Here is a 12,019-nt window from a genome sequence, read left to right as displayed (position 1 = left end):
AAATACAGACAATATATTTTATAAAATATATTGTCTGTATTTCTATTTCTCTTTATATTTCTATAGCATGTTACATAAAATCAATTAACATAATTGACCTAGATTAAATATGATATATATATATGTAAACTTGATATAAAAATAGAGAAAAGGATAAAATTTACAAACGAATGGAAGGATTGACTTTCTTTCACGAGTGATGTTGCGATTGCAATCGAAAAATACGAGGATCGTCCATGAGGTAACAGAAATTCGAAGCGTAATCGGATCGCATTAAACCGATTACTATTGCCGAGAGCGATCGATGCTTATAACACTTCACGACAGAGTTTCTGCAAGAATGGAATTGTATGCAAGCAGTTCCATTAAATCGGATACACTGCCATCTTTTGTTCGGATTCTCGATATTTTTTCTCTTTTTCTCTCATGATTGTTTCGTCGGAAAATTTGTATAATTCGAAATATCGAATAATTTTTAATTTGTTTTACAAGGAAATTTTCATTGCAAAACAAAAGGTTTTTTTTTCATTTAACATAATTTACTTTAGCTCTTGTAGATAATTGTTATAATTCCATTAAAAATTATTTTAGCCATTGTTCTTGCTTTTAATAAAAAAAGCATTCAGAAAAGTTTATTGTATATGTGTATTGCAAATTCAAAGCGAGATATAAAATTACATTATTATTATCATATTATTATTAACGATGTAAACTATATATCTGTTTTGCATTGTAATAAATATTCATATTGTTAATTGTAAATAGTAATTATGTTAGTTTGACTATTACGTGATGATATAATTAAATATCGCATTATATCGCGTGACAATTTCTGAAATATAAAAATATTGTTGATAGCGTAATTGGAACAATATGGTATCGATCGATGTTTGAGATTTTCAATCTCCGGTTGTGCAAGACAGAGAGCTTAGAGTCTGCAATACAAATGCATTCGTTAAGATTGAATCGGCGATCGACTAGCAATTCCATTAGAACGAGGTGCCGGTGCTCCAAGAATATACGCATTGAATCGTCTCTCACTTTCATCGCAGGAAGCCTGGTCCTCCCGGCAGTAGTTTCTAAAGCTTTCTACGGTTCACACACGTTTGAGTCGAAAGACTTTTATAGAACATCGACTTTTTTTTAGCATAGCTACTCTCTGTATGTAATCTCGTGCGAAGTACTTTCAAAGAAAGCGAATCAGAGTAAAGTCAATTTAGTTTTAAACGAATCTATATTCAATCTATATTTAATTCTATATTTGACTATTGGCTGCTGTTTATTTAAGCGATTTTTTTTTTTTTTATTAAGATTTAAAATAAAAATGTAATATATCGAGACATAAAAAGATGTTTTTCCAAGCATCTATTCTTCCATCAATTAACACGTAGTTTCTTTCAACTCGTTAATTTCTTCCATTGTGTAATAATTAACAAACGTCGTACTACATACTGTAGATGTATGCACGCGAATAAATATAGATTTTTTAATGGAATATGGAATATATGTGTCTGTGGAAATTATATATTATAAGCAACAGCCACGAGCAGCTGAACTACTTAATGACATATAATAACAAATAATTAAACCGTTTCTCACTTTTCCTTGATGAATTATTTAAATGATGTTTATCATCATGGCCGGTGAGGAGATATTATTGTTAATATTATCGAATTTATTTTACATTCTTATTCGATCAATTTTAATTTATTTGGTCGCGTTTGATTGAAAGTATGATTTTTATTTAAACTGCCAATTATGGTTATAAAATACAAAGATTTTATTTTTAATATTTTGTCATCTAGAAGAATTTTAAATGTATACATTGTCAAAAGATTCTAATAACAAATTTAACGCAGAGCTGTCTTGCCTTTCCATAAAGAGTGTATTCTTTAACTATGATTTATTATTCCTAAATATGACACGTGCAGTTTTTTTATGATTGAACCCGGAGAGCGAACTTTTTCCTTTGGATGCGATCAATCGCGCGGTTTAACGGGAAAGATAATAAGGTTCAAGTACACAAAAAGCATTTCACCGTTATACTGTCCTTTGCGATCAATTTGCCTTTTCGACGCGTCGAGTCGCGTCGGTTCTTTCGTCGCGCTCTCGTTTCTTTCGCTTTTTTTTTCCTCTCGGATCTATCCGTGTCCATTATCGCGATCGCTCTATTTCTCTCTTTTCGAGTGTCTTGACGTGTTAGAATCAACCTGTGGAAGCTGTTTTAGCGAGCGGCGAATTTCCCTCGAGAATACTCGAGAAATGATCTCGTTGCGCGTCGACATCGCGAATAAATGGAAAACCGCGTTAAAGTCGTTACTCTCGCCATATCTAGGCGATTCGCTACGCTTATGCATCGTCGGCGATAGTAACAGTGTTTCCAGGAGAGTCTTTCCTAGATCTGCCGAATCATCTGTGGGAAGGAAGTGTATACCTAAGAAACGCGTGAGAAAAGTTTATATTTCGCGTTTCATTTTATTTCGCGCAGAAATTCTATCGTATAAATGTATTCTTGTAGAACATCAAAATTGATCAATCAATTCTGTTTTCTTTATGTGTGCATAGAAGGAATATGAATATTCAAAAATAACATTTAATTCGAAATTTTATTATACAGATATTTAATATCGAAAACCGATCATAATTACGAATAAAAAAGTTTAAATTCTCACTTCAGAAAAAAATGTCAAAATTTCGCCAGAAATACAATATTTTCGTATATTTTCACTTTTCAAATCAATTAAAAGAAAAACATCATATAAAGCTACTAATTAGCCGACAAGTTTAACTTAGGTCTTTTTTTAATCTGCAAAGTAATAATTATTGATCACAGATTGTAAACACACACAAACACAAGGAGGAAGTCAGTCGGTAGCTTAGGTGCGCTGAACTTTGCACTTTCTTCCCTTGTATCTTTTCTCGGTGAGTTCGTTGGTGGGAATCTACCGACGACTTCTCAATGAAGGCCGACTCCCAAGGCGATCCAGGGTCGTTCTCTCACGGTGCGCACGCGATTTACTCGTGTGTGAGACAAAATAGGAGTCGTCGTTTGTGACGGACGCGCATCCACTTTCACCCACATTGTATATTTTAACGGCGCGCGTTGTCGTCGGCTAACATTTCGGGCATCGATCCAGGTTTTCATATTTAACGACTATTCATGATTGACAGATATTTGATGAGAAACTGAACATGGCAGTTTTCAATTAAATGTAAATTATCTTATATACAGTCTCGTATATATTATATATAGCGTGTTAAATTATTAGATCAAGAGCTTGTAACAATGTATGAAAAATTTAAAACATATTTGATAAGTAGAGAATTTTTGAATTATATATATTTTTCTCTCTCTCTTTCTCTCTCTTTTCGAATCATATTAAATCCTGATTTAAATAATTTCTTTCAAGCTAATATATTTTTTACGTGAAATTGATGATATCATATATTTCTCAACTTTTTTGCATTAAATATAAAAGAACATTATTTGTTGTCTTATTTTATATTATAAAAAACTAAAAGAAAAAGAAAACTTTTTTTTGCTAATTAATTATTTATGTAGCCTGTATAAAAAGAATCGAGGAGGTAGAAAGTCTTACAAGCAAGCATCTTGTAAGGCACAGTAGTCTAATATTAGAGGCACCCGATCCTCTTGAAAGGCCCCATGGAACATTATCTCATCCCTTTTGAACCCATCCCGCGTACCTTCTTTTTCTTTCGTTTCCCTGCAGCTCTTTATTCACATACATCACTCCGACCATCTTTCATAACTGTATCTTCCACAATATGACAATAGAATCCATGATTAGCGTGTTGGGGAATTGTCAGATTATGCGATTCCGCTGTTTTGTATTAAAAAAATGCAAATTTTTATATATCTATTCGTGCGAGTTTTCTATCGATTATACTCTCACTAACTGAATATTAATAATTTATTTCTAGTAGCCGCTTATTTGTTGCCATCCATTCAATAAAAAATTATTTTTCAATTTCAGTTAGAGAAATAATCTTTATTTTACAAAAATATCTTTGAAAGGAAATATGACAAAATCGTTAAATTTAGTCGGAAGTGTATCTCGATCTTATAGTACGATAAACAAAACAACTGAAATATAATGTTAAACTAACGAGAATCGATTACCACCGCCGTACAACCTTGGATAATTAACTTCAGTTAGCGATGCGATGTCCTTGTAACGATCACAGCCGTATATAATCATCGTAGTGTAATAATAGCGGTCAATTTATTTAGAATCCGAAACGTGCGATTACGAACATCAAATGGAAAATAAAAGAAGTTTTAATTTAAAAAGAGATAGCAAAGATATTTTTACGCGCGCGATATTTTTTATTGGGAACAATACCAATAACAATTTTTTACTAAACAAAAATAAAAACAGAATTAAGCCGAACGCGTATGCATTTAAACACACGCCCAGATATTCTACGCACGTTTCATATGCATCTCGTAACTGCAATTGCATGTAGATTGCATCGCACGCAATAGCGTGCGCGAGAGAATCCGAGAAGCACGCGCTCAACGTTATATGTGTGTACGTATGTACGGTATACACGCGCACGTATATATTTATGGTCATGATTCGAATTACGATACGCATTTCCGTTAACGAGAGCGAACGAGTTCGCTCGAGAGGAGGCGCGAGACGGCCGGACAGACCTGGACGAGTGCGGTGAGGAGAGTAGACATATACGGATTTGTGTGCCTCCGACAAAGGCCGGCTTCAGGGAGTTGAAAACCTGGTTAAACGAGGGCGGCCGCGTTAGCTTTATGGCTTTACACGGTGTGCGGTGTGTATGCGCTTCCCATGCATCTCCGCGTCGCACTTTCCGCTTCGATGCTTCTCGCAGTCGCAGTTTCCGCATGTTTTTAATCATATCAAAGAAAACGCATGATTTTGGAGTAGTTATGTCAAAGATAATATACCAAAGTATTTTTTTAAATAATATTATATGTATATATATATATATATAGATTATATGCATATAATTATACAAAATGCAGCTATGTAAAAATAAAAAACAAATTTTTATATATGAGATTCTCTCTCACTTTTATAAGATTTATTTACAACTTCATCAGCAATCAAAATTTATATTTTCTTACAACTTGATGAAATGGCTCGAAAGATGTATAGCCGTTCTCATTAATAACGCTTGGTCTCTCTCCCGTTACTTTTGTCAACAATTTGCAGTATGTTGTTCAGCATGTTACTGTAACATCGAAGTGCTTTAGTATGTTCGCGCGCGTTCAAGATCCATGCACAAACAGCAACGTAAACATCGATTGAAACGGGAAGCCTTTGCACTTAACGAGCATCGGCAAACGTCCTCTTGTATCCCGGGAGAACAGGTACCCGGGGAACGACACAAGTTCAGTAGCAAAGACTTATGGGAATGATGCTCGTTAGCAAAAGCGCGGTGAGAGACTCGCGGATCGCTGGGATTAGGGCATGCAGCAACAATGGCGAGTCTCTGTCGTCGTCCTTGTATGGCAAGGATCTTCTTCTCTACGCGCTCCGACTTTCCTCCGTCTCGCTTCCTCTCTTCACCAATTTCCTCTTATCCTTTTCTCTTCTCTCGTTTCGCTCGTTTACTATTACTGTTTTCTCCGATCTCGCGGCTCTTTTGTTACACGTGCATTGTCGCCGCGCGAAGACTATCCGCTATTGTCGTCGACAATAGCGACGGACGATTGTTTCTTAACCCATTGGCGCTTGATAATCGCTCAGTCGGCCGTCGAGAAATAATTATTAAATCTCACAGATGATGGACTTGAGTTTAAGAGATCTGCTCGAGATATATATTTCAATACTGGAAAAACTGGCTATTTAATATAAAATTTATATAAAGTATACAATTTTAGTATAAAATTTATATAATAAATTGGTTTCCAAAATTTAAATATCATATATTTACTTTTTTGAATCAGTAGAACACATATTGAATTTAATTAAATTGTTAATGTCTTTCGTATTTATTATAAAATGATATGATAATAATAATCATTATTTTAATGAAAACATATGTACTCTTCCGAGTTTCTTGCTGCGCGTCGTGAACTTTCGATTATAGTAAAACGCGGTAAAAATCATATATATATGTGTGGCGATGGATATATAACTATAACTAATAATCACGCCGCGCGGGATCGTTGTACCGGAAGACACGCTCTGCGTGTTCCGCTAGAAATGGAAATTCTTCCTGTTTGCGACCCATCGTCTCTTAATTGCCGATTATTTCCACGCGCTTCTTATTCACCTCAAGTTTCCCGTTTCTCTCTTAACACTTGCATAATCGGATAAGGAACGCTTTGACCTTCACTGTTGCAAGCGTAGGTGTACTTCTCTATAATTAATATAATCTTACGACCTTTAAATATTAAAATTTCGTACGATTACGGAGCTTAGCATCTGAAGATATCGTTATTATAATTTTTTATATAATTATCTTATTTTTACTAACTTTGTGTGATATTATTATACGATGTAGCAGCATTTTTCCTACATTGCTGAGCACGCGATCGATCTATTTCAATTTCGTGCAACAGAAATATCCGATTTGTAAGTCTCTTTTCCGTACGGAATTGTATGTGAAACGTTCCAAGTAATAGTAAAGCCGAAGATTTTCTTGTTTTTATTTCCTGTCGGGAACCTAGAAAACGAACGAGCCGAAGCGCATTGTCTCTGTGAGCTATTAAGACAATACGTTTCGTACGCTCGCACGAAGCAATGTTTCACAGGACTTTATTCGCATGTTAGCAACATAAAGCTATCTTAAAAAGGATATTAACTTGAAACTGGCAATTTTAATGGATTTTAACTTTAATATATGAGTCTCATTTATCATTTTGGGAATAGGATAATTTTTATAATTAATTAATTAATTTTTATAATTAAATTAATGTTTATAATTAATTTAATTAATTTAACTATAAGCTTGGAATTAATATCGTTTGTATTTGGTATGCTTGGAATTAATACCGTTTGTATATTTGGTATATGGTTTAGTTAAAATCAATATCACGCAACGTGATCAGATCGATCGGTCGGTCGTGGTTCCGTCGAAAATAGCACACAGAGATGCGTGACTGTATCCCGGACTATTTTCTCATCCACCATTCTCTCAGACCGATGAAAAGAGAAAACGAGCCGCTTCTTGAGCGCGTGCTCAAGAGCTTCTGTGCAAGCTTGCTGGATTTCCGTGCCTAGATAGGCTCTAAGGTCTCTATCTACGTATCTCTCCCGTGCATTCTTAAATTCATTCTTTCGCCGGGACTTCTTTGTGCCCTGTTTTGCGCGCGTAAGGCGATTTTCCGTTACGGAGATTTTCTCATGGATACGATACGTCGGCAAATCTCCGCGAAATCACGAAGAAAGAATTCCAACGCCAAGACGGCCACAAAAATGCCACGCTCGTTGCATATCGTTCGAACTTTTATTGGAAAAGAGGAAGAGTTGGTCGGTTTTTATTGACGGATCGTGACAAATCGTAGTTAGGGTGCGGCCCTCGCTAGATTGTCGGAGAATAATGATGCCTTGAATGATGCGCGCGCATTGAGTTAGGAAAACAGGGACTAAAAAGCGCGAACCGCAGAGAGGGCAGTAAAAACGTAAGAGAATTGGACCTTATTCACTCTTCGGTACATCCATTATTCGTAAACAAGTGCAAAATATTTTATCTGCGTATAAATAATAAATTGTTTCTCTTTGAATGCACAGAAAACAATTTTATTATATTTTTTTATCTTTTCCTTTTTCAAGTTATTTGTTAAACTCTGAAATGTTTGATAAGTAAATTATAGCTTTTTATGTCGAGTAATAATACACGTGAAAAACTTGTATGGGTAAAAAGCGACATATTGAATAAATATGTTAGAATAGCTAATCTAGTTTTTATCTAGACTAATGAATAATTATAATCGGGGAAAAAGATAGATAATTATTTCTACAATGATCTAATACATATATTAAAAATAATAATAATAATAATAAAAGATTCTAACGACACTCTTGAATTTCCCGAACTTTAAAAAAATAAGATTGCTTATCGCATTGCTTATCGCATTATGATACGATAATCAGCGGATCATTGTGTCTGCGCGACACTTTATCCGCGACCGCCGATGTAAAGCTCTTCTTCCTGTTATCGCGCTTCTTAGCAAACGTACTGGCTTGATAAGGTGTCGCCCGAAAGAAACAAGAGACGACATCGCTACGTCATTAGTCTCTATTTAAACATGCTCGTTCAAGTCGAGATCCCATAGGTCGTGTAATAAAAATATGCGAGCCACGAAAGAGCTACTAAGAATCACTTGACTCCACTCGACCCCGTCGCCAACTTGGCGCAGAGTCCAAATATCACGTGCGTATCATGGGAAAAATTATGGTGCAGTATTTCTTCTTTATTATTATATGCTACTTAGGAGAATTGTCTGTCCTTTATATAAGATATGATCTTTTTTTTTATTATGTTTTGTATTATTCTCCGCGACTTTTTGAATGTAGAATTCTTATAAAAAGCTTAGTGGAAGAATAAAATTAGCGCGCTATTATATAGATAAAGTCTTATTATATTAATAAATTTATTGAAGGCGCAACGGTTTCGACTCTTAACTCGCAACTCAATAATAAATTAATTTTATCCTTTAAATTGACGATCGATGTGACTGGTGTTCGTTGATATCAGGATCTGAATCCAACCTAAGAACATCGATTTTACTTTAGAACTCTGCTTATGGAACTACCAAGCCGGAATAATCCGTTTTGAAGATACAAGTATTTTTCAATTCTTGCCGCGTGCTCAAAGTTGCGTGGCTGAAGAAGAACAGAATACGGCAAAGAAGCATCGAAGATGTAGCGGATCCGCGTGCAAACGCGTACGATTACGACGCAAACGATGGACGTACTCGGTGCGTCCTGGTGGCGAAAGGATCACTGAGCGTGAGTCGCCGAGAGAGGATGCACAAGCATACCAGCCAGCTTCGTGGTCCAGGTGGCCATAATGCTGGCTATCACGGTGCTAACAGGGGCCCTGTGAGGAGATGGAACAGCTTTCATGGTGGTGGCGGTGGTGGTAACGGTGGTACGGGTAATTTCAACGATGGCGTTGGAAACGGCGGCACGAAAGCCTGTCAGGAGCCCTTCAGGGCCGTGCCTAAGGCCGTACAAGCCCTTAGGAGCGAGTCGGTCGACAGGGCTCATCGAGCTCAGCCGCCGCCGCCACCCGCGTTTCCCAGGAGGAGATTTTCCGTGTGGTGAGTCCTCGCAAGGTTTATTTTGAGAAAATTTCGATTGTCGATTGTGAAAATTATTTATTATGTTTTTATTATGGTGTGCGGGAGAATAGGTGTATACAAATATATATTTTTATCTCTCGTATCGCGCGTGAAAAGTTTATGTAAAAAAGAATTTGTTATCAAATAGTTTTCTATATATAATCGAGATATAATTATATTGAAATAACAAGATGAATTCTTCATTAGTAGTCGCTTGGTATATTTTTAAATATTAATATGTAATCTGTACATATGAAAGTTTTTATTAGTATAAACTTGTTAATTATTTTATTTTTAGTTTTAATGCAAATCATTTTATTATCATAATTTGATGCAAGCGAATTATTTACATTTTACATAAGTAATAATAAAAAACAACAGAGGTGATTCAGATTACAGAAGTAATTGTTGTTTTTAGTCCTGTAGGTTGATAAATGAATAAGTAACTCAAGTCATACACAATCTCGCAGCCTATTGTTAAGTACAAATAACTTATTTCTCTTATGCAAAGAAATATAAAACTAGTTTGTTAAAACTATGAAATTAAGAATAAAATCTAGTTGCAGTTTTCAACATTAATTAAATTATAATAACGCAAAAATATTTTTTTTCGTTTTAATTGAATAAAAAAACATACAAAAAGCTGATATTATATCCTTTGCGGATATATTTTTCCTCGTTATCCAAATAACTTTAAACTATGATATTCTATATTTTTTCTCTAATTAAAATTTACTTTATAACATATTTTTTATTGCGATTATTTCACACAAGATGTACTATTCCAAATCGCGCTTTTCGTTCTTAACAATTTTTGATAAGAGTCTTAAGCACACTGTTATGAGTACAAAGAGATTTAATTTACACCATGGCAGAAGTCGTCAGCGGACAATTTTGCGTTCTCGGCCGCGTAAAAGGGGAGTCTAATAGCGCGGTAAATAAGATTAAAAAGAAAGGATAATAGAAAGGATAATAGCTTTAACGATGTCATAGAAATATTTCATTACGTTGAGTGGATCCACATGCCTTTTATATACATATATAGTGTCGTAAAATGGAACGAATAATTTCGCGAATGTCACTAGAAAGAGAGTGAGTGAGTGAATGAGACAGAGAGAAAGAGGGAGGGAGAGAATGAGAGGGGAGGAAGGACGCTTAGGCATGCGAAATTGTAAACAATAAGACAGCTGACTATGCCGTTAGTTTCTGTTAAAACCAAAGTGAATTATAACAAATGTTCCCCGCGGATATATTTCGGGAAATGGGAACAGAAAAAGATAGGATTAGGGACGAAAGCTTGCATTGGGACTTTAAACGTCATTGTACAATAAAGCGGATGCAATATTCTGCGACGCGTGTGGCGCTTTGATTGCTGCTGTTGTGAATGTTTGACGGAAAACATGGTGATATACGATAAATTGTTTGCAAGTCCATTGGCAATATCCATACCAATGTTAAATGTCGTTTTTACTCTATATTATATTAGGTTATCAGAAATCTTTTTCACAAATATAGTGTTATAGGATATATGAATTTTCTATATTTTGTGTGTGTTTGTAATAAATTGTATAATTATATTTTCAATCATATCACTTTATAAAGATCTATATTCTCTATATATATAACATTTATCGCGTGCATATAAATATTTATTAAATTTATATATATAGAAGTAATCCCCAAAAATTTTTTTTTCAAGAATTTTTGTATACCTCTCGGTCTTCTAATGAGCTGGATACTGAAATATTAAAATGTCAGTTTAGAATAAATTAAAAAACTAAATTAAATCTATGAATCTCTGAAAAATTAGTCAATAAAGTATTAATAAAGTTATAAATTTTTTTTTTTAGAGTACACTTTGGGGCCAATAAAAAAAAATAATTTATTTATTTTCAAATCCTTACCTTTCATTTTCAAGTCTGCAGTTACCGAGTAATTTATTAAAGCCATTTTTATTCAATCAGTCAAATCAAATATCGCTCAACTATCATTAAAATTAATCCATCAAATGTTTTCGGCGAGATCGATTGTTCTTTTCTATCTGTTTTAAGCAAAGGCGAGAATGTCGACGCAAATGCTGAAAATGGATAGTTTAGAGTTTAGATAGCTGGTAACGAAATAATTATAATTTTAAGGAAGTGAAACGTGCAACGTGACATTTACGGGGTTAACTCGCAGTACAGTTAAGAGATGGAGAAGCCGAGACGCATCATCCATGTCGAATTCAATTTTCTGCGGTGTACGCATACATACACGCACACAAGATGAACAAAACGTTACGCATGCGTTACGCGTGCGTTACGCATCGCGGCTCCGCTTGTGTGTACGTGTATAAGTCGAGGGAGGAGCGGGATAACACGCGGGTCAACAGCCTTCGACAACCTTACGGCCTTCGGCAACCTCTCTTTCTACCTTCTCTCTATCCATCATCTCGCTTTTCCGATTCTCGGTCGGTCGAGCATCGGCATTCGATTCACGGTCGTCACCGTTAAATTGAGGACTTTCCGTAATGACGAATAATACAGGTGTGAAAAAGCAAAACGTTCAAAAAATAGATTATGTAATTGTTAGCTTTTAATTCATAATTTAATCTTATATCTTATGTGGTTATGCGTGTGTATTCTGGATTTTAGATAAAAAAATATAGCCTTTTGTTTAACGATAATTTTAAATATTAATTAATAATTATTTTATTAGACATTTTATTTTTTGATTTATTACATA

The 12,019-nt window shown here is 34.8% G+C and overlaps 1 protein-coding gene across 5 annotated transcripts in view; it reads left to right on the top strand.

Annotated features, from left to right (window-relative positions):
- The window catches only part of LOC115243675 (rap guanine nucleotide exchange factor 2-like), an 86,520-nt gene that overhangs the window by 39,556 nt on the left and 34,945 nt on the right, over positions 1-12,019 (top strand). For 4 of the 5 annotated variants that reach the window (XM_029820843.1, XM_029820837.1, XM_029820836.1 and 1 more), the window contains exon 2: positions 8,745-9,274. The exons of the other annotated variant lie outside the window; for it this stretch is intronic. In XM_029820843.1, the coding sequence (XP_029676703.1) occupies positions 8,979-9,274 (296 nt within the window). In that variant the 5' untranslated portion in view covers positions 8,745-8,978. The remainder of the gene's footprint in view (positions 1-8,744; positions 9,275-12,019) is intronic. 5 annotated transcript variants of the gene reach the window in all.

This window comes from Formica exsecta, unplaced genomic scaffold (genome assembly GCF_003651465.1).
Source record: "Formica exsecta isolate Colony F162 unplaced genomic scaffold, ASM365146v1 scaffold72, whole genome shotgun sequence".
In the NCBI taxonomy this organism is placed as follows: domain Eukaryota; kingdom Metazoa; phylum Arthropoda; class Insecta; order Hymenoptera; family Formicidae; genus Formica; species Formica exsecta.
This window is presented reverse-complemented; position numbering and strand designations above follow the sequence as displayed.